Consider the following 23,662-nt stretch of genomic DNA (forward strand, 5'->3'; position numbering starts at 1 on the left):
GAGATAAAAGCCCCAGCCTCCTCTCTAGTGCAGCACACAAGACCTAACCATCAAAGCACCTACATTGCATTACCAGTACCTGGCTTGTTCTTGTCTTCCCAGCAGAAGATACCTTATTATTTTTTAGTACAGCTGAAGCATACACGATACCAATGCTTTGGAGCATCTGGAGTTTTAGGTAACTTTTGTTTTAGTCTGAAAAGCTGACAGTATCTTTAGGCCCATTCTTTGGGAGTAATCAGCATGACATCACTGACAAGGCATAGACATTCCTCCTTCTGCAAGAGAATCAGAATCCCAAAAACCAACACCTTCAAAATTTGCAATTGTGCTTGAGAGATTGAAACATAAATTTACATTAAAATTTCACATGGTGCATACACTGTAGAAATTCTGTAGGTGAAGGTAACTCTTTCTGTGTAAGTCATAATGCATGCAAATCTTTCTGAGAAGTCTAATACAGAGGATACTACTGGAACAATACTCTTTGCTCAAATACAAATGTGCTGACAAACAATTTATTTTTAATGGCCTTCTGCTCATGTTGCTCTCCCTTACACAGTCTGAGTTCTCAATGGTTACTAGAAAAAGTTTTAGACAATAACCCAACAAAACCTGCTATTTCTAGCATATGGCTAAGTCAAATCACCAGGTCAGACCTTTACTTCTTAGGAGATCCATGATTCCCAGATAACATCAGATCTACAGGTGCATCAGTATTTAAATACAATGGATAATGATGTCTGTCAAAGATCTCCTTAATTTGTTTAACTCTTAAGTGTGAGAAGCAAATGCGCCAATTAAGAACAAAGATCATGAAAGTCATTGGATAAATCTAATATTCTCGAGGTTAACAGATCCTTCTAGAACCTTGACAGTAATGTTACCCTACAGAATAGCTAAAATAAACTAACAACAACATAAGCAAGTTTTCCAAGTCCTCACTCTTCACTGCCAGAATATAAAACATAACCGTATGTAAAGCTTCCCTGCGGATACTAAGGCTACTTGGGAAGTCTAGACATTGACAACACATGACAAATTCCACTGTGAAATTATGCTTGTTTTTTAAGAATACTTCAAACACCACGGTGGCACAAACAGGTACATCTCAACAGGGAAACACGCAAAAGGTAGACCTGAACAAGTGGAAAAGCAAGGACAGCCAGCTTCTGCTTACACTTTCAGGCATATCTTAGCAAGACACACGAGCATTGAGAGTTCTTACACAGGAATATCCATTTGCTTTTACTCACATATCTGTGTATTACCCAGGACTGTCACTCCTGGCATACAAGTTCTGCAGAACACACTCACAGCTCCCTTTACATCAACAGGATTGCTTTACAGCAAAGTACTACCCACAGCTTCAGAACTGGTTCCCTCCAATGTTGTCCCTCCACTACTGTTAAATACAATCCCATGTGATAAACAACTGATACAATTCCCAGCTTTTCTTTTTACAGGATTTATGGGTAGGAACACACATAACATTCCTTGGCTGTAATACCCACTCTCTCATTACATGTTTTTCAGCCAGGGCCCTCTGGTCATCCAACTTCCCTTCTTCAGGTACCCTATTTACTGCTCCCACAACTCAAAATTCTCCAAGATGCCAATGAAAGAAAATTTTCCAGGTTAAGAGCTGCACAATAAGACTTTATGTTGTTCCAATTTAATTAAACAGAAACTGAGTCCAAGAATTACACTCAAAGTAAATCTCATGCTCAAAATATTCTCATTTCAAAAAGCTTTATTAGGAAAAGAAAAAACAAGTGGGTATATGTATGCATGTGGTAAAGTCTATAAGGGATAGACATTTGCAGGTTATTATGCTAAGTTTCAAGAATTCAGCTGAATCAAGCTAGGGATTAGTCTTCTCTATTCCCAGGAGTTCCCTGACGAGAACAGAAATGATTGATTTTTCTCCTAAAGTGCATGATTTAAAAAAAAACTTATCTCTCAAAACCAAGCAAAGACAGTTGTTCGATCACATCTCACCTACTGCTGCATGCCAAGGAGCAGAAGTGGGAGGGAAAAGTCACACAGGGACTGCACAAAGGGGGAAGTGTATCAATATTTAAAAGCTCTAAGCTCAACTTGGATCTTGTAAAAAGTCATTTTTAGTATTAATAGATTTCAAAGGTGGAATATATTAAATATAATGCTACAGAATTTCAGTGTGAGAACCTTCAATTTTAGGCTCAGTTGAACAGAAGTCAAAATTTCTGTTAGAGGTGTAACACAATAAATATTACTGTGGAGATCCCATACTGAAAAATTGGCAAAAAAGTACTTAAAGACACCTTAGAGTGAAACAACCAGAGGTAATTATTAACAAAACATAGGTTTTGTATTCAAACATCTATAAAATCCAATTCTACATTAAAAATGGCAGTAAGAGTATTTTAGAGAAAACCCATAGACTTAATGTAGACGGAACGCAAGATTAATACAAAGCATTTCTGATGTACCTGTTCAGAAGCTCCACAAGTTTGTATTATTCTTTAGAAAAAATACAAGTTATCTGAGCTAAAGTATCAGCCACCTTCAATATTCATGAGGTATCATGCGATAACATTTTCTTGACTTGAAAGGCCAGCAACTACATAAGGGGTTTCTTTTCTCATCTGACATGCCATGGTTCTCCATTTCCTTTTTTGCTTTTCCTTCCACAGAACCATAGAAAAGTTAAGAGTTGAAATGGACCTTAGAGATAATCTCACTTCAACCCCCCTGCCATGGGCAGGGACACATTCCAGTTCACCAGGTTGCTTAAAGCCCCATCCAGTCCAGTCCTGAACATCTCCAGGGATAGGGAGTCCATAGCCTCTCTGGGCAACCTGTTCCAGTGTCTCACCACCCTCACAGCAAAGAATTCAATGCTAACATCTCATCTAAACCTGCCCTCTTGCACCTTAAGGCCATTCCCCCTTGTCCTATCACTACATGCCCTTGTAAACAGTCGCTCTCCAGCTCCCCTGTCAAGGATTTTGGATATTGGATACACTGCAAAGTGCTATAAGGTCTCTCTAAATCCTTCTCTTCTTCAGGCTGAACAGCCCCAAATCTCTCAGCCTGTCTTCTTAGCAGAGGTGCTTCAGACCTCTGGTCAACTTAGTGGCTCTCCTCTGGACTCATTCCAAGAGGTCCACGTGTTTCTTGCACTGGGAGCCCCAGAGCTGAACACAGCACTCCAGATCAGGTCTCATGAGAGCAGGGTAGAGGGGGAAAACCATCTCCCTCAACCTGCTAGCTGTGATGCTTTGGATGCAGCCCAGGATGCCTTTGGCTTTCTTGGCTGTGAGTGCACATTGCTGGGTCATATGGAGCTTTTTGTCCAAACAGCCACAAGTCTTTTTACTCAGGGCTGCTCTCAATCCATTCTCCTCCCAGCCTGGACTTGAGCTTGAGACTGCCCCACACCAAGTTTAGCACCTTGCATTTGGCCTTGTTGAACTTAATGAAATTCACACCTCTCACACCTGTCCAGATCCCTCTGGATGGCATCCCTTCCCTCCAGTGTGCTGACTGCACCACACAGAGCTTGGTGTCACAGGCAAACATGCTGGGGGTGCCAGTTCAGGGTCTGAAAGCTTCCACTAGTTTTTATGTTTGCTGACAAATTTCCAATACTGTTTACAGCTGGATTCTGTAACCAATGTTTTCTACACACAAAGTTCTTGGAATCACATCAAGGTAACTGGAAAATAACACTTAGCTGGTGATAATTTTGGCACAGTAGTAATACCCTCTTCAACCAGATTTACAGATGGCCAGTAACTCCTCTAGCACTTCAAGACACAGGCTTTGCATCTCCCACCCAATCCCAACCTACCAAGTCTAAATGCAAATGTCAGATGCTGCCAGATAGTTTAATCTGTTCTCCAAATACCTCTAATAGAAATCAGATATTGAAGTGATATCCAATACTGATATGGACATTGAAACATTTAAAATGAAAAGAAACCTCCTGGGAAGATTCACGTACAAATATATGATTTTGCTATTTAATTTTGGCATATGTATGCAAAGCATGGCAACCATTTGCAGAACATTTTTTTTTTTAGATCTCACAAGCTGCTGTATATAGACAAGCTCACAATGCAGGTGTGGTTAGAGCTGTTCCATGCAATACTGAAGCTAGAGAAAAACAAAAACAAGTTTTCTTCAGATGTTATTCCTACAGCTATACCTTAAATTTAACTATATTCCTGATGGCACGCTGCAGATTTTTCCATTTTGCAGCAGAATCAAACCCATGCACCTAAGAAGTTGCTCATTCTGAGACTTCAGATTGATTTGCACAGTTTGTGGCTGAAGACCTCTGGAGTACACTTTACACAATACACTTGTGTTTTAGCATGAACTGCTTGTCTTGTTACCCCTAAGGGTAAGCAAGAAAAATTTAATGTGAAAGCCTGAAAACTTTCCATCTTGTTAGCAACACCTCCCTCTGTCAAGAACTACATCAGAATTTGCTTACTTACATCTAGTGAATCTTCATTGACCAGGATGAGAGACATACTCTGCGAAATGAGTCTGCAAGAGTACCCTGCAAGAGGGGAAAAAAAAAGACAATAAAACACAAAGACTTACTTTTTGGAAGGATATTTAAGGTTCAAGTTCAACCTTAAGATAAGCATCTACAGGTCAAATGACAATTTATTTTTTGAGCAGTTACTCCTATCAGGCAGACTGCTGGAAACTTTGCTGTATAGGACACACTCCAACATGACAGATTTACTAGAAACATGGGCTGCACTCTATCCGCATTTTCAAATAAATCACTTGAGATGTTTTAATTAAAGAAAACACTGTATGAACTGGATGCAGTAAGTATAGCCTATAGCCCCACATCAATTTTTTTCTCCCAAGTCTACAAGAAGGCAGGTTTGCCTTCAGCACATCACAGGAACAGATCCGAATGCACGGTTGCATCTACGCCAGATGACTGGAAGCGCACACATGTTTTCAGTTGATGCTACTCAGCTTCCTTAGCCCACACAAAGTTTATATGAGCGTTTTTTACTCCTGAGTGTTCAGTATGGAAGGTTCTGAGCTTCATCATCAAGAAGTACAGATCAATCACACTCACAGAGCCCATACCGACTCCTATAGACAAAAGGTAACAGGACTACATTATTCTTAGTGTGGGACTGGGACATGAAAAAACGAGAGCACCCAGAAGGCAATTCTGTACATCGCCCAGCACACCAAAATCCAAAACAAAAACTCTCAAGACAGAAGAAAATCTCTTATTTTTATAGAAGTTTAATCACTCACAAAATAAACAGGTTAATTCTGCTCATATTAACAGCAAGAGACAACTGCCAACTTGCATCAGAGTGACCCCACTACGTTATCCTAAAAGCTCATGCAAGTTCACTTGGGATTGGCATAGTGATAGCTTCATAAAATAGCAGAGAATTAATTTATTTGAAGCATACATCTTTTATTGCTCATCTAAGCTACATGGGAAAAGGAAATTCAATACAAGTATTTTTTACTTCTATTTTTTTTTATAGAAATGAATTACAGCAGTTTAAAAAAATGCTATCAAATAAAATGGGGTCTTGGGAAGTCTCTTACTTTTCTTAAATGGAGACTGGAGGGGATTGCAGTATAAGAGTAATGTCCCAGTGAAGAACCGCTGCAAGGCTGACAGATTCAAAAGCTGAACACCACAGTCACCATAAAAAGATGAAGTGCCTCTTTCCATATCTTGCAACAGCAAGAGAACAACTGAGGCACAAAATCATCTGTGGGATTCTTGGCTCCTTAGAAAGGCCATAGTGGGTCATCAATTGCAATGCAAATCATTTCCTCAGGCTACAGAGTTTTTATAATTGGGCTAGTTTTGTAGGTATAACCCAGGGTTAACATGTCTGCATGTGTGACTTCTGTAAAGAAAGTAAATCCCTCTCCTTTCCTTTGAGGAAGACATGCTTGTATCATAGCCAGGCACTCTCAGGCAGCAGGTTTGATTACCTGCAGAAGTTCAGTTTCTCCTCAATTTTCACAGTTGTGTAGACTATGAATATCAAGTGCAACCTTACTAATACATGTTAACAAGCCTAGGTTTAATTTCTGCTTCAGAGAACAATACAGTACAACACTGAACCCACACCTGTTGGGAAAAGGATAAAATATATTCTAGTGATGCGCAGCCTACAACATGAAAGCTTTGCAGACAGCCTCTGATTCTGCCAGTGATCAAATCTTAGACAGTAGTAGAAAACCTCCAACAGTTACAGGGAAAACACTGACTTTTTTCTCAAGTTGGTTTGCCATTTTTAAAAGTTAGTTTCAGGCTAAAAAATGCTTCCTTATTTTTACTGAGAAAAAGAGAATATTACAAATTTACGTACTTCCCTCCATAACAAGGTTGTTCTTTCCCTAGGCTAAAGCAGTCTTGTGCAGTAGGCTGTTACAAATTCAGCATAACCAATTCAAAAGGATTTTCTAGTAGCATTTGATTAGAACAGCAGCTGCAACAGTGACCTGTAATTTCTAAACCACTGCTCACTGCTTCACTTTACCTCTTCCAAAATGAGCAAGACACCATTCTAGAAGTCAAGCTGGAAGAAAAAAGAAAAAAAACAAACTGTGGAAAACAGTTGCTCTGCTGTGCATCTTGGAAACCAGGGACTTAGAACAACTTATCCTGCAACTGAAACTATTTTGCATCACCGTCTCATTAAACAGAAAGATCAAGATTAGAATAGGAGAACCTAAGTCAACCCTAACAAGAGTTTATAGGGGATCTATATATCATGTACAATTTCAGGACTAAGATGATGTTAAAATCTAGCAAAGTAGCTGGCAACTGTAGGAGTCCAAGTAGTAACTTTAAAGTATTACTAGAAATGTCTGAAGTTTTATAATGGTTTTATAATAGTTATTACTGACAACAACAGCACGGGAAGCAAAAATGCACTTGAAGATAAGTATTTTGTCAATGCTTCTGAGTAAAAGAAGATCAACTGCTGGTTCAAAGCCAGGTATAAAATGTCAACCCACATCTGTAAGTTGATATCTAGCTCTTTAATTTAAAAGTCCAACTAAAAGTCCATGAAGCAGATGAATCAGGTGCTTCTGGGACTTATTTTCCTTTAAGTGTCCTGGGAGAAAGATTACTTGAACTAGAGTTCAAGATCATAGCCCACAGGCACATTCACACTGCAGGCATACAAATCCAGCATCTGATGGAAGACTGATTACCCTCTGTGTTTAGAGAGGGCACAAATGCCCTGTTCAAACTTTGCATAGTGATACAGGCAAGTGTGCTGGCATGGCTTGTCTCCTGCACTGAAACAAAGCACAGCTCACCAAGAAGTGTTCTTATCTCCGAGCTGGAAAGACAGGGGTCTGATGGATGTATTGTTAGATGGGTAGGGAACCAGCTGGATGCCTGCATCCAGAGAATTACAGTCAATGTTCCACACTTGCACAAAAACTAGTAATGACCAGTGGCCCTCAGGCCAGTCCTGAGACTGGTCCTTTGCTGTCTACACCAGGGACAGATGGGGATCAAGTACACCCTCAGCAAGCCTTGATAGAACATGAAGCTGAACAGCGCACCTAAATAACACTGGAGAGAAGTGATGCCAGCCAGAGGGACTTGGATCTGCTTGAGGAGCAGGCCTGTGAGAATCTAATCAAGTTCCACAGGGCCAAGTGCAAGGTCCTCCACCAGTACTGCAACAATCAAAAATATCCATCAGGACAGACTGAAAGCAACCCTACTGAGAAGCACCTAAGTGATGAAAGGTTGAATGACTCCACCTGGAATATCATATCCAGCCCTAGGGCCCCCAGCACAAAAGAGATGTGAACCTGTTAGAGTACAAAAGAGGGTCACAAAAGCAATCAGAGGGCTGAACATCTCTCATCTGAAAACAGCCTGAGAGTTGGGGCGGGAGAAAAGAAGGTTCTGGAGAGACCTTTCAATATACAAGCGGGAATTACAATAAAGAATGAGAAAGACTTTTTACCAAGGCCTGTAGTGGCAGGTCAAGAGCAGTAATTTCAAACTGGAAGAGGGTAGGTTTAGAGTGGACATAAGGAAGACATTTATTATGATGGGAGGTAGCAAGACTGGAACAGGCTGCCCAGAGAAATTATGGATGCTCCGTCCCTGGAAGTGTTCAAGGCCAGGCTGGATGGAGCTTTAAGCAACCTGATTTATGAATGATGTCCCTGTCAGGAAGGGAGCAGGAGGACTGTATATTCAAAAGGTCATTTTCAAGCTCAAACCCAAACAACTGTAAGGCAGTGCTTGCAGGCAGCTATCAATGTCCTAGGTAAGAGCATTCAGCTTACCTATAGGGACTGATTCATGTTGCGGGAGGGACACACTTGCGTTAACACTATACTCCCACTCCCAGAAAACAAATCTCTTCCTAGGGAAGTTACTGTCTGGAAATACAGCAGTTCTGGTGTTCTGTTGAGCTCAAGGATGATGGCAAATAGAAATCTATTACGGGTGGTTTTGTCTCACTGAAAGGCAAAGATGATCCAGAGTCTGCAGACGGATGAAAAGGATGAAGCTGCACGAACACAGTTAAGCCTTCTAAAGTTGTTTGCAGGTCATGCTTAAAGATGCTTCTGTACCTGGAAGTCCCACAAGAGCTAGAGGTCAAATTACTGATCAGGATGAAAGCTTATCATGAACACTCTCCTCACTTGCAGAACTACTGACTAGCACCTGTCTGAATGAAAGGCATACAGCCACCCCACAGTAGGTCAACCATTACTCTCCAGAGAAGTCAAAAATGCAATCGAGAAACAAAGACATATGCAAATTCTGAAAACCAAAGAATCAAGAGGAAGATGGAAGAACAAAGTACTCCAGCTCCTTGACAGAGCTGCCAAGAGCTGAAATATCCCTCAATACACATGCACCTCCATACAGCAAGCAAGAGTCAATAAGCATAACCTCCAAACACAACGAGAAAGTGAAAATACTTTTTGCTCCCCAGAGAGCATATTTATACCTGAAACATCTAGTGCACACATGGACTGGGTTTTAAATTGAAGGTTTATTACAGTTTTATTGGATTACACGCAAAAACTGGAAGAGTGCCACATGTTTATACCTTCAAGCCAACTTGACCATGAAGCTAATTAAGTCAGAGTTTTACTACCAAAGTGCACCTTAAACTAAGGGATAACTTAGAAGTTTTAAGCGAGATTGTTATTCTTCTCAAGTTGCTATAATAAAAGAAACAAACTAACAGTTTTAGAGAAAGCTGGAAGTTAGTCTCCTTCACAGTCTTCAGAATAAGCTTATTTACTGGTGTTCAAGTAGCTGCTGTTGGTTAATATACCAACTTAATTCAGGCACTTACATCAAAATGTGTAGCTACATTTTTTTAACTAGTCAAAAGATGGCATTTCCCTTCTGAAGTTATCTATTGCTTGTAAAGTAAGGAAAATCTGCAAATTGTGATTTAAACCAGATAACTACCCTTTAAACAAGTTACTACCCTTTAAACCAGATAACTACCCTTTAAACAAGTAAACTACCTAGGCCATCCACTGTATTTCTACTACAGCTGTATCAGTTCAGCAAGTTATTCCACCTCTTGGTACCACCTTCAACATATGAATATACATGAAATCTAATTTGAAACACACAAAAATTCTAGTCAGTCAAGTAGATTGCATAATGAAATTTCACTGAGTCAACCAAAATAGAAGTTTAAAAAAACACAAGACAAGCCAGACCAAAAAAAAAAGTGGCAATGCCCAAAACTTTCCTGAAAATAATTTAAGTTCATTTACAGAGCATCATTGATAGAGAATCCTGAATGAGTTTGAGAAAGCAACCTATGTTGTTAAAGTTCCCTTTAACCTACACCTGCACATCTAAACAGACTAATCTGCAAATGTAAATGCAGTTGTGATACCCTAACAGCATATGTTGCCTTCTGCTAAAGGAGCTATTTATTCAGTCTTTTTGAGTTCATATTAACTTTAAGACTCCCTAATTACATGAATAATGCAACCAATTTTATGTTTAGAACTGCACACAGAAGGTCTGGGTGTATTTCAGGCTATTACTGGGAGAACTAAAATGCTCTTTCATTGAACTTTCTTAGGTGAGATGTCAGATCACAGGACTGCAACTCCATCTCTTCCCCTCTCTGGGCAGATTTATGAGTGATAGGGAGAAAAATTATCAAAAAGAACACAAGAGCATCATGGCATTCTGTTGCCAAAGATGGGACATTTGGGAGAGGTGGCATGACAAGGATATGTCCCTTTACCAAGTCCTTACTGTATACTAATAGATGTGCTGTAAGGGGACAGCAGGGTCAGTTATTTAAGCTTGAATAACCCACCTACACTCACAGACATGGTTTGGAAGATGCTGTAAACTATACATGCTTTGCATTATCGTATTTCCCATTGTATCCCAAACTTGATTTGAAGGCAGTAAGAAAAGAAAAAAAACAGCTCTAAAACTGTTTCTGAAACATTAGTCTGGTAGAGTTCTCCTGTTACCACCAGAAAGCAGAGTTACATACATTCATTCAATTAGAACTGCATTTAACCAAGAGCAGATCCCTTCTGCCTCAAAACAACAATAATAAAAAAAAATTTAGCCTGACACAAATAGTGAAGACTTCACTACAAAATCCCTTCTCCAACACTGTGCCCTGATGCCAAGGAACCATTCTATAACAGCAGGCCCAATTCTATTTAAAAACACACTCAGCACATCTTACATATGACCTGCTACACACCAGACAAATTCAGAGTAACGAGAATGATGGATACCTATATTGAGAGCTGTTTCCTGTTTGTCACCTGTCAGAATCCATATCTTAATTTCTGCTTTTATTAGTGTGGCTATTGTTTCTGGAACACCTGCTTGCAGGCGGTCTTCAATGGCCGTAGCTCCAAGAAGCAACAAATCCTGGAGAAAAAAAAAAAAGAAAATAAACCCTCAAATTCTTTTAAGATAAATCTCTGTTTGGCATATACTCAAAAAAGGAATTAAGACAGCATGTTGCATCTCACTGCTAATATTGCACTTTGGCAAGCATTATACACCGCAATAAGTTTGTAGGGTGGCTATTCTACTTCCTCTGCATACAATTCACATTTCAAGAGGTACAGAATAGAACAGAGTGTTTTTAATCAGAAAGATGGCAACATTTCAAGAATAATTGATTGAAGTTATAAAAACCAAAGTTAGCCTATAGATGAACATGTATACTAGACCATTCACTAATCACCATAGCAACATGATGAGTAGTCAGTTTATATATTTAAACCCACAAAACAAAAATTTGGCATCACATCATTTAAACTAATTTCCGCCTACAAAATGTACATACAGACTGGATACAATCACTCAAAGCAAAAATTATTGCAACTATTTATGGATCTAATCATTACATTTGTGTAATACAAGTGGTATGAACATTAATCAATCCAAGTATCTCTAATCAACATACAGATGTCTGCCAGAAATACATATCTCAGAAATACATATCTCATACAGTACATTTAATACTACAGAGTTATCTGTATTCCCAGGCAATTCTAAAACAATTGCTTGAGGAGATTTGGCTACATTACAGTAAAAAAAAAAAAAAAAAAAAAAAAAAAAACAGGCAAAAAATACCTAAGAAATAAACCTTGTCAAAAGGTACAGCCTACTCAGATTTTACCTCTAAAGGTATTTTAATTATTCTTTACATATGCAAAGATGCTCAACTTAAAACAAATTGATAATAAATTTAGGTATACCATATCATTTTAGAAATTGCACAGAAAAAGGTAGCATTCTCTATTCTTTGTAGGGACTAAAATTATTCAACAGAAGTGAAGACAAAGGAACAGGAGTACAAGTTGCTGTTGTTCAGCCTGGGAATGATGAGGCTTCAGCGTGATCTTACCATAAAGACCTTTCTATATAAAAAGTGGACTCACAAGAAAAATTAATGAAGACTGTTTACCAAGGCCAGCAGTGGCAGAACAAGGGGTGATGGTTTTAAACTGACAGAGGGTGTATTTAGTCCAGGCATAAAGAAGTGACTTGTTTATGATGGGAGTGGTAGGACACTGGAACAGGTTTGCCCTCAGAAGTGGTGGAGCCATCCCTGGAAGTGGTCCAGGCTAGGCTGGATTGAGATTTGAGTATCATGATCTAGTGAAAGGCATCCCCATCCATGGTTGGGAGGCAGGGGTACAAGGAAATGAGCTTGAAAGGCCCCTTCCAACCCAAACCTTTCCATGATTCCATGGAGAGGGGGCTTTAAAAGCAGCTCCTACTGGAATGCATCTAAGTGGAATTCCACATAGTGTGTAAGCTGACATTAGTTACATGCCTTGACAAAGTTTCCTTTTTGCTATGAGAGATTCAGCTGGCAAAGGTGGCAGAAGTGACTCATGCAAGTCACTAAGCCTCTCAATGACTCATCAGCTCTCTCAATGCTAGCAACATTTGAAGGTTACAAACATAATCCAAGTGCACAATTGCAGATGGTCTTTTTTCCCCAAAATCACTTGTTAAGAAGTTACACGTGACAGCACAGGGATCAGCATGGCTGAGCTACCTGAGAAGGGGAGCTACCACTGCACCTGCTGAAGCCCTCTGAGCCAGCATATGGCTTCAGAAGGAAGTTAGTTCAATTTTGTCTCCACATGTGCACCTCTACTGTGATCCAGCAATCTCAGCACTCAGACTGAAAAAGTAGTTCTCTTGGTCTCATTTGAGTCCTTAGATGAAAAAACACCAGTCTGCAGAAATACATTATATTTTGTGTTACAGTCAAATGCCAGTTTATCTCTAAGGCCTGCTTCTTGGCATGACCAGCGAACATTAACAGTAAGGCATACAGTGGATAGCTCCTAACTCCAACTCTACAAGCCACTCATGGGTTCCTCCTTTTTTCTTAAACAAGATCGTAAATTGTAAAAAAAGCAGAAAGTGGATGACCAAAAATGACCTAAAGCTTGAAAACACATTTTGAAGTACAGCAAAAGCCATGTTCATTTTTCACCTCGGTGAAAACAGACGAGTGTGAGAGCAGGGTGAAAGCAGCAGAAAGCTAAAAGTAGCTACCCAAACCTACAGAACCAAGGATGAGATAACCACACTGTTACTAACACATGATAAACACAAAAGACCACTTGAGGCATTAGTTGGAAAACAAAGACCCAATCTTCAGCTCTTACTGAAAGAGTTCCTGGAGCTTTTTTCTTACCCCCTGAAAGTTAGCTCCTATACTAGTCCCAACCTCCTTGAGGATGCCCTATCCCTGGAAGTATTCAAGGCCAGGTTGGATGAAGCTCTAGAAACCTGGCCTGGTGAAAGGTATCCCCAGCCACAGCAGGGGGATTGGAAGTCAATGATTTTTATGGTTCCCTCCAAACCAGGCCATTCTATAATTCTACAATTTGCCCCAACTAACTTAAAAAAAAACAACAGTGCTCCAGAACCTAAGCAGTATTTCAATATTAATTTTAAAAAAATATTGCAGTTCCAAATATGTTTTAAAGAAACCACTATATAAAATTAAATACCTGGGGCAAGAGGGAAGAGCATGAACCTGTGCAGGTGAGGAATGCAACTACCAGCACTTCTGAAAGCAGCAAGACCAACAAGGCTCAGAGAAACACTGGCCCCTAGCGTCGGCATTTTAGCATTTCATTCACTGTAGGATTAGCATTTCAAATGGGTTCTCCAATACCTACTTTCCCCTTCTAAAATTAGGAGTTCTGCAATTTGCATGGAATGCAGGTTTTCATCCTTTTTTTAGTTCACATCTCTATAAGGTTTTGGTGAGCCCTACATTGTGCCTGCAACAGCCTTCAAAAACCTTGAATTTGACTGCTGCATGAAAAGGAAAACATCTCTTTGTACCCTAGTACATGGGAACTTGGTGCAACACAACAGTCTACATATATCATCTTCATCAAGTTACCACAACCTTACACAAAACAGGAAGATGTAAAAAGTGTGAGAAAAGGGGTTTTAAGTAGAATTTTTTTTTATCTGTAAATTTATCTCAGATTTATAGATTAAAACTGTGGACTGAACATGTTACCATCTACTTACCTTTCCAGTTTCTCATCTATGAAATTAACAGTTTATTTCATTGTACAAAGCCCAAATTCCACTGGAAAACACACATGTAAGGTAATCTGCATCTGATCATCAAGAAAGTAAGTTTTACCTTTTCAATGATCTCATAGCACTCCTCCAGCTTCTGAGTTCTGTCTTTCAGAACCGTACTGGATTCATTGTAGACATTCAACCACTCTCTGTAAGACGTCTCTGACAGATCAGCATAAGCAATGCACAACGTCCTCAGACCTGCCAAACAGAAGGCAGCCATTACCCAGAGTAAAATTACATTGAATATAATCAAATCATTCACATGCAATGAATGGTAAATTCTAACCCTCATGCTGGAACAACAAAAGCTTCTAACACACATTGTTAAAAAATCTCCCTCTACACTTTTTAAGCACTTGGATTTCCACAAATGTAAACTACAAATCTGGTTCATTCTGGCCACTGATGTTGGTGCAGATCAAGAGAGCATTGGACAAAAACTTTTTGCTAAGTATGAAAGCAACCTTGCCTTTCATGTACTTTTAAAAACATCATATTAAAGAACAGGCTGTGTGCTGTGATTGGTGATATTACTTAGTCAAACATCCTCCACAGTTTGTGCTTCCTTTTAGCAAGAAGACTGTGTTCCCCTTCAGTGCACCAATGTAACTCACACAAATAATGGGAGTTACACATGCACAATATAGTGAAGAGGGTCCACGAAGTATGAAAACCAATTTATTAGACCACTGGCAAAAATTAACATAGAGAAGTAACAATTCTTTTTTCTGTCACAAATCAATCAAAAAGGAGTGTGTGCCATAAAATACAAGAAGTTCCAGTACTGGGAATTTTTGGGAGTCTGCAAAAACATAGTTTTTTAAAAAGCTGACTGGTATTTTCAGATTTTGGAAGAAATACACTGGTTCATGGTTTTACTATAAGTCAGGTATCCTATGCTATCACAGAAGAGGGAACAAAGCCAGCTTCTCAGTGAACAGAGGTGTTACACCAGTCAAAGGCCTTACAGAACATTTCAGATCATCTTTGATGTCTCAGTCTACCAAGCTTCCCAGCACATTGAGGTTATCACTCTGCTTCATAAAAAGATGCTGGTATCCAACTTCTACCCTGGTAAAAACACCTCCAACTCCAATGTAATCGAGTTATTCTGGGCAATACAGCTCATGCCCTTTCCCTTCATCATGGACACACAGAACACTGTCTTTTCCTTCCAAATTCCACTTCCCTACTGAAATCACACAGAAGTTGGACAAAAACCTCCTTACAGCTGAAGTCAACCTACAGTTGTTAATTTGCTGATAACACACCCCATCTTTATCTTCACAATCATCTTAGTTGACACCACAGAGCTTAGACAATGCAGAAGATGCTGCAAACAATTTAATGAATTCTCATGGCATGCTGTTTCTCTTACCTTCTGTTGCGAAGTATTCAAGATGGCACAGTGTTTGTTCCATATACTGGGAATCTTTTGAAAGCCTCTCAAAAATTACATTATCCTAGTAAAACCAAATTCATGACAACAGAGTAAGTCTACATATGAAGTTGCCATTTGTGTATTTACAAGCTCAAGAGAAGCAACCTGAATGGACTTGCTAATATCAAAAACAAAACTGTATTTACAATATATTTGGGGTTTAGAGACTGATTTGAGTCATCTGGATTGTGCCCAATGGCAGAGATACTGCATCCACTACAAATAGTGAGGAGAGAAGCACACTCTGCCCTCCTCCCTTCTTTCCATAAAGAGGTCCCCATTTCCCATAAAGAGGTACCCCAGGGGTACAGGACACTTCTCTATGAAATACCAAGACAATATATTGACTTTCAGACAACACAAATATCTGATCTTATTCAGTGTATAAATAACAGTCCTGTGCAGTAGACTTTGCTGCAATCCTTTCCAGAAAGGATTCCTTTTGATGTTTGAAAAAAAAGGCAGAAACACTGATCATGTTCTTCTACAACATTCTCTCAGAAACAACTTTCTTCCTGCAGCAGCTTTCTTTATCAGTAAATTAAAGGAAAATTGAAAAGGCCCCATTAACAGCTGAAATCAAAATATAGCATCACCTACATATCTAGAGTCTCTGGATTTTATTTGTAACTACCAGAACAAGTTTACAAACACATGTAATACAGAAACCCTACTCAGACATCTGCTCTTAAGCTAAGTAAGCAGACCTACATCTAGAGCTGATTAGAGACAGGTATACAAACCTAATTGTTATGGAAGCAACAAGCAGAGGATGACTACCAGAATGTGGAAGAGTTAATGCAAAATACTCAGTTAACTTACAGTAACATGAGTGGCAGATGCAGCACATTAGTACATCTAGGTCTGCTCATATGGAAAACAGCAAGAATTTGTACCACAAACTCTCCTGTTCTCCATCCCTTTCAGTGCCACGCTCCAAAGAATGGTGTGAACCCAGGCACGGCATGAACAAGCAAGTTTCAAGTCTGTGTGGTCCCATCAGGCATAGCACTGTGAACTACCAGACAATGGCAGTAGGCTTCATTCACTTCCACCACACCAGAATGAAGCCAGCACATCTTTGTCAAATCAGGGGAGGTAACTGGAAGCAACAGAGCAGTGAACACTGACCTATATGTCATGAAAAATTCAAGCAAACAGGATCCTCACAGAAGTCAGAACGAGTTTTTTCCCTGTTGCAAAAAGCCAGCTCCATAGTTTTCCACTGAAATTAGAACCACTCTCTTGCTGTGGACAATGCTAGTTTTGGAGCCTTTGTGCTGTGCTAAGTTATTGCTCTTGTCAGTGAAGACAAAAGCACAACATGGTGCAAGTCATGATGACAAATAACAGCAGGTGCAGAGATGTAAGAAAGCCAGATCAAGAGCCAACCACTTGAGAACAAATTTTAGTGTTATAAATTCAGACAACAGCATTTACTCCAGCTCCTGAACTTCTGCTGCACAGCTGGGTAAAGCCCAGGCATTGCAGTAAGGGGACTGCTCCCATGAGTTTCAGGATTTCAACTGGGCAGTAGAAAGCCTAGCAGTCTTCCAGCCTGCAAAAGGAGTCAGAGCAGGAATGACAGCTCTCTTAAATCACTAGGCCCTAAACAGAAAGCCAACAGGTATTATGTATGAGACATGAAATGCCAGCATCAGCCACAGCTGTTGAAACAATAACTGGCAGTGTTCTCCATTAGGCAGCATAATTACTTACAGCCCCTTTGCAGTAGAGACGTAGCTGTCCTGCCGGAGTTCGAACAATCACTGACATTCTCTTCCTGTTGCTATTGAAATAAAAATATTTGCTTTCATTAGTTAAAGTGGTAAAGACTAATTCCTATTCTAGCCAGCGGATTTTCTCAGATGCATTTCGTGCATCTGAGATTAAATGGGGTATAGCACCAGTAACTTAAGATCCCACAACCCTTGACCACAAGGAGATATATTAAATTGCCTATTTCCAGCTTCAGCCCTATGTCTCCCATTGGCAAGCACTCCAGACTTACACCCACATGCGAGCAAGATTTTGAGAAAGAGCAAGATAGTATTGAAATCATCTTGAAAGAAGGGGATTCACATTTATTCCCATTATTCTGTGGCAGTTTTTCCTTATTTCTCAAGGAAAATTGCTTTGGGGACTCTAGAAATTGAATCATTAAGGCTGATTACATCTTGAGTACAGGCATAACAGAAATTGAAACAACCAACCACTTACAAGAGCAGTTAAATAACTTACTAACTTAAAAGAAAGTAAAAACATAATAGAAAACAATCATGATATAGATCAGTTCTTGGCATCTACTAATTCTTTATATTGGTCTAATCAGACACACAATTGGAACCAAGTAGAAGGAAGTCAGGCCCCCTGCACAAGGACAGGACAGTCAAATTTGGCATAGGTCTTAAAAAAAATGCAGACAGTAGAATAGTGTACACCAACATTTAACAAAGGAAGGCAGGCAAGGATAATTTTTTTAAAGAAATTCTGATGGTTTATTTATGAATCTCTCCTTCAAAAGAGGCACTGAAAAAAACCCACAACTTCCAACAGGCAAATGCAAACAAATCAACTCTCATCAAGGGAGCCCTAAGAATGTGTGATTTCGTACAAATCTTTTCCTCAGCAAAAGGACCAATCTGGAAGCATCCTCCTTACTCATTAAGTTTTTGCCAATGTGTACAAACAGAGTGTAGAGCCATCTCCCTTTTCCTCTTGAGGTTGCTTTAAGAAATGCAGTCACTTTTCAGAGCTCAAAAACCATGTGTACTAAAGTAAGCTCTTGGCACGTATCATCAGACAAAACAAATCCTTTCTGAGGCTTTCTGAAGGGGGGTTTGAAGGACAGCAGTTACCTGTGCTCAGAATTTCTGCAACATCCTAATGACACTGGGAAGCTTTTGTGTGCTTTTCAAAAACTAATTACACAACTCCCTCAGTGGTTAGGAGGGAATGTGCTACACAGAGGAGAACTGAGACAGCTTTTTTTTCTGCTGCATGCAAGCTGCAGCTACATTCCTGTTTAAAACACCAGGGTGCTGGTTAACTTGGCACAAACCCTCAGAGTCTTCCAGCGCCTTTTCAGATACTTCCCACAAGTAGCTTAAATAGCTACATTCTGACTGGAAAGAGGGAAGTACTCAGGAATAATCTTCAGAGTAAGTCAGGACACAAGAAAAGCCCCCTATCCAAACCATCCCTACCATTATTTTACATAGTCCTTTAGAGCACAATCAGCCAACTCAAAGACAGCAGAGAACAGGAGTTCAAGGTTTTAATTCACAGCAAGAGAATAAAACAACAGCAACAGAAAAAATATTATACTGACTAGCACCATCCAAACTGACATAACTTTATCAACTGACAAAGAGAAAGCACCTTGCTACTTCCAGTCACTTGGGGGACTCAACAAAGCTTCTTGCTCCTCAAGCAATGCCCATCCTAATGAGTCTGACAAATTAGGAGTGCTTGCAATGTTTATATTTTCACAGCTGGCATGGTTCTTAAGAAGAGGCACTTCCAGGTGCAGTTGCCATCTACTCAAAAAGTAATTTGCAGAAGCACTATAAAAGTGCCATCTCAAAGTATGTTCTTGAAGTAGACAAGGGACAAATCAGGACTTCTATGAGTCACAGCAAGATGCTTCCAGGCCAGCAACTTCTCAATAAATGAACAGAGCTGCAGTGGCAGGAAAAAGTTTAATGATGCGGTGCCAACAGCCACCAGTTCATAACTCATTCATAGTACATCAGAAATAAGATGAAGAGAGTGGACAAAAAATTAAGGAAGTTCTGCTCTTCTACTGTATCAGCTGTAACATTTTATTCTGAATAGCATTTTTCATAACAAGAGTTTTCTTATTACCCTGAATTTCACATATTAGAGGAAAACTTACCTGGAAAACTCCAGCACATTAAGGATTTCAAAGGTTTTCTCTTTCCCCAGCTACAAAAGAAAACAAAAGAAAGAGTGTACTATTCTAAGTACAATCTACAATATATTCTTACACGTGCAAACATCCGAGCTGAGCTCAGCTGCCTTTGTCACACATCCCAGTGTAAATAAATGTGGCAATGGCTCCCTCCACTGGTTAAAGGTTGCAGAGCCCTATTTAATGAACTTAATTGAACATCCTGTATTGTGGCATCCTTCATTCACTACTGCTACACCATTACAAGGAGTTAATTTCCTTTTTGATTAGGCACGCTCTGGAAGCTAAGATGCATATTTAGTTCTCAACAGCCATCCATTAAGAGACATATTATAGACTGGATTATTTTAACTTTTCCAAGTTAAAATAAGCATGCCCTCCAGGTTTAGTATTACAATAACTTTTGACTGACCTCCATTAGTATTTCTTTTATTTTAATTCACAAAAATATGAGTTAGATTTTTCGCAGCCAAAAAAAGATTAGCTGAGGAGAAATTCCTGTTATCACCAGCAACTCTCTGCTGGGGCTGAGCAGGAGCAACCTGAAGCAGGAGAAATATTTTAAAACATGGGTCATCCCTATTGTATAGTGCACAGATGGAGCAGTAGGAGCTAGAGTCATAGAACTCTGGTGGCATTCGTAGCATGCAGTTAAATAAAGGGCAGCCGTAAAATCTAATTGCAGTATAGACTTGTCCAAGGCACATATCAACTCAGCAACATCCCCAAGATTAAAAAGCAGCTCTAAACCACTTTCTACATGCTGCCACTAATGCAGGCAATCAGGGGAGACAGGATTCTCTGAGAATGACAGCTTTTATTGCTGACTATAGATTAACAATGCCCTCAGCTTGGCATTATGAGTATACAACTAGGCCAGACAGGCCTGGTTGTTCCTGCAGAGGAGAGAAGCATTTAGGTGGCTCTAGATGACACTGTTCATCCTTCAACTAAGGAGCAGTTTGAGAATTTGTAAAAAGTTTGTGACAAATCCTAGAAGATATGTTTCAAGTGCTTAGCTTGGCAGTGTACCAAGAAATTTGAAAGGGAACATACCTGAGGGGAAGGACAAAAAAGATTCATTATTCTTAATAAGCACCCTACTAGCTGCATCTGTGTAAATCTGGAGCCACTTTAGCTTAGACTGCAACTTGAGTCTAAATTTGTGGCCCCATGAGTCTGAGGCTGCCTGTGCCAACTACAGACGCCCGTGCACACAGCTACATCTTCTATTGCAGATCTTACTCAGAAGAAAAAAATGAAACATTTAGAAGAACAGCATTAAACATAACAGTCAGAAAATCTCCCAGACACATTAATTTCCTTCTAATGTGAGCGTTCCCATCTGTGCTTCGTGGACAAAGGAAATATTTTTCAGGCACAGCTGCTGTCATTTCCCATGTAAGGCTGCAACTTCCTATCACCCATGCCACCTAGAGGGGCAATGGACTTGGCATTTTCAAATAGATTAAGACAATTTTTCTCAGTATACATAAGCCCTTGGCATGTAGGATCCTAAAGGCCCTCAAAAAGGGCCTTCACAGGAACCAGAGAGGACACCTGTATGCTCTGCAAGAGCTTGGCAGCCTGTGCCATGCACATCCATCACTTACCGCATCGATGATAACAGAGTGGGGAGTCCGTCCTGTGAAGACATAACCGAGTTTTTTTGCTCCTTTCACTAACGCTCCTTCATCTGCCAAAACAAAACAAAACAAGCTTGAACTTAGCCTGGTATATTAAAGAGGCCTCCAAAACCCATATTTCAATACGGCAGATTGCCAAAACAGAACCCCTTTTCCTATGTACTCTTATCCATAGGGATGTTAAGAGTAGTTCTGCACAGCCCTCCACAAAAAAATTCAACACTTTAGTCCTACAAAGGCCATACAATATCAACTACACAAACCTAGTACTTAATCTGTGTAAGATATCCTGTAACTACTGAAGCATTGAGCTCTATTCTTGTGGAGGTGTCATACTTTTCCACACGAAAAAGGTGAAATAGTTGTTCTGAAAGCAAGATCAAAGCTCTGTTATTTTAAATTCCTACAGTATGTGTTTGATCCATTTTCTGCTGGTAAGGCACTAAGTTCAAGTACTATAGAAATACAGCACTGTTTTCCAGAGAGACTCAACTGGGCAGTGTTATTAAGAGCTCAAATAACAGAGCTGTAATCAGAGCCAACACCTGTGCCTCCTGTAGATAATTACAGAGCCTCCTTAAGGAGTAAGCATCACTAAGCACAACCATTATATAGGTGGATTTAGTGCCTAATTCAAGCAATCCTCATGTCTCTACAGCTCCCTTAGTCTCCTCACGGCTCATCATGTTGACCAGAACTTCCTTATATGAGCTCTTTATCCTACTTTTCAGACACCCTATTAAGACATAAATAAGAAATGAGGTTGCTTCATCAACTACAGCAATTCTAGAAATATCTTCACTAACAGAGATAAATTCAAGGGAGAGCAACATACCCCAGTCTGGTCCCACCTAGCTCTGTCTGCACTAACTGAAAGGAATAAAAATATGGTTGAAGGGCAGGCCTGAGTAATGCCAAGACTCTGAAAGTTTTGGTTGCATTGTGTCATGTATCAGCACTTAATAGCTTCCTATCTTACTCTAAGCAGATAGCAGATCAAGAAAGACAGTTTGTAGTCAGGCAAAAAAGTAACTGCTCATGCAGAAACAAATAATTTCTTCCTACACACTCACATCTTTTACTTTCACCCCTGCAGAAAGAGTACACGGTCTCATGAGCATGGAAGGGACCCTAAGCTCAGCCTATCTCTAAAGAAACATCATGGACTCTGTGGTTTTGTAGGAAGCATTCAAAACCAGTGTGTACTGATTACAGAAGATGCAGATCTACTGCTAGCACCATGTGGGACATTCTGCTTTCAGAATCAATGACCTTTAAAATGACCTAGAGTTTTATGGACGTTACTTCCATCTACTTTCACTCCTTCAACTCATTCCCCCCTCCCTCCCGAAAAAGAAAGCAACAACCAACCTGGAGAGGAGGCCTGGTAGATTATTGTATTTCCTTGTCTCTCAGGAACAACAGTATGACACACGGCCAGCAGTGTGAGGAACTCCTCTATGTGCACGGCTGTGGGCTAGACAGGACACCAGGAGAGTGAGGTTTGGCACTGCACACAGACTGAGGAACCTGCTCACTAAACTGAGATGATCTCTTAGGTACCACAGACAAAACAACCCCAAAACATATCCTGTTCTCTATTTAGGAGTTGTTTTGACCTCAGAACACCAAGACAGCACAGGTCAGGGCCAGCATTGATACACTAGAGAGCTATTGATAAAGACCTCATTCAAGTTGCAGAGAGTCAAGAAGGCTGAGCATTCCCTCACCCCCCACCCATAAAAGCATTACTTCTTTAGCACCCCAAGCTTCATAAAGGCAAAAACACCTGCCACAAGATGATGATAATCTAGCAACAGGAAATATTACTACTGGCAGCTTCCAACAGATAGACAGCAACCACACCAGAACTAAACTTGCTGCAACTGCACCCTTAGTGATGAACATCCAGAGCTAAGAGCAGCTGAACAGCCAGTAGAAGGCAAAGTCACATGTCCTTCCAAAGGAATACAGCACCCACTCAAGCATAAAATTAACCTATGGTCCCTACACATTCAGCATCAAGAGAACATGCAACATAAAGCACTGTTTCGAAGTGCTTAAACAGACACCAGGTCTGCAACTCAGCAAAGTTAGCACTTAAATCACAGGCCTCTGATCAGCCAACTGTGGCAACTGCAACCTTTAATGATGTGAAATTAAGTCCCTCATCCCATTCTTCCCTCCTTTCCATCCCTGCCTCTGGCATAGGATTTATAGTCTCACAGCAGTCAGGAAGAGCACAGCAGCCATTTGCTCAGTGACTCAGACATGAACTTAGTAGAAACTTAGAACCTTTGCAGAATGCCCTACTTGATTTTGCAAACTCACAAAGAATTTTTGCATATAAAAAATCATCCAGGTTCCACATCTTTCATTAGCACAGCATATGCATTGGCGATATGAAGGTTTAATTAGTAGAAAGTAAACTACCATAAAAGCCACAAAACCATGGCAAACACCGTGGCAATGTGCGTAAACAAAGTAAGCATATCAGAAAG

General features: G+C 40.0%; 1 protein-coding gene across 1 annotated transcript in view; it reads right to left on the bottom strand.

Moving 5' to 3' along the window:
- ATP8A2 (ATPase phospholipid transporting 8A2) overlaps positions 1–23,662 on the bottom strand; it is a 308,974-nt gene that overhangs the window by 208,990 nt on the left and 76,322 nt on the right. The window contains exons 17-24 of the mRNA XM_054271506.1: positions 22,533–22,638; positions 21,129–21,211; positions 19,480–19,529; positions 17,301–17,370; positions 15,519–15,603; positions 14,199–14,338; positions 10,789–10,927; positions 4,491–4,555 (exon numbers count right to left, since the gene is read on the bottom strand). Coding sequence (XP_054127481.1) covers positions 4,491–4,555; positions 10,789–10,927; positions 14,199–14,338; positions 15,519–15,603; positions 17,301–17,370; positions 19,480–19,529; positions 21,129–21,211; positions 22,533–22,638 — 738 coding nt within the window. The remainder of the gene's footprint in view (positions 1–4,490; positions 4,556–10,788; positions 10,928–14,198; positions 14,339–15,518; positions 15,604–17,300; positions 17,371–19,479; positions 19,530–21,128; positions 21,212–22,532; positions 22,639–23,662) is intronic.

Source organism: Melozone crissalis, unplaced genomic scaffold, assembly GCF_028551555.1.
Source record: "Melozone crissalis strain CALT ecotype California unplaced genomic scaffold, PUWL_Pcris_2 ptg000013l_1, whole genome shotgun sequence".
Taxonomy (NCBI): Eukaryota; Metazoa; Chordata; class Aves; order Passeriformes; family Passerellidae; genus Melozone; species Melozone crissalis.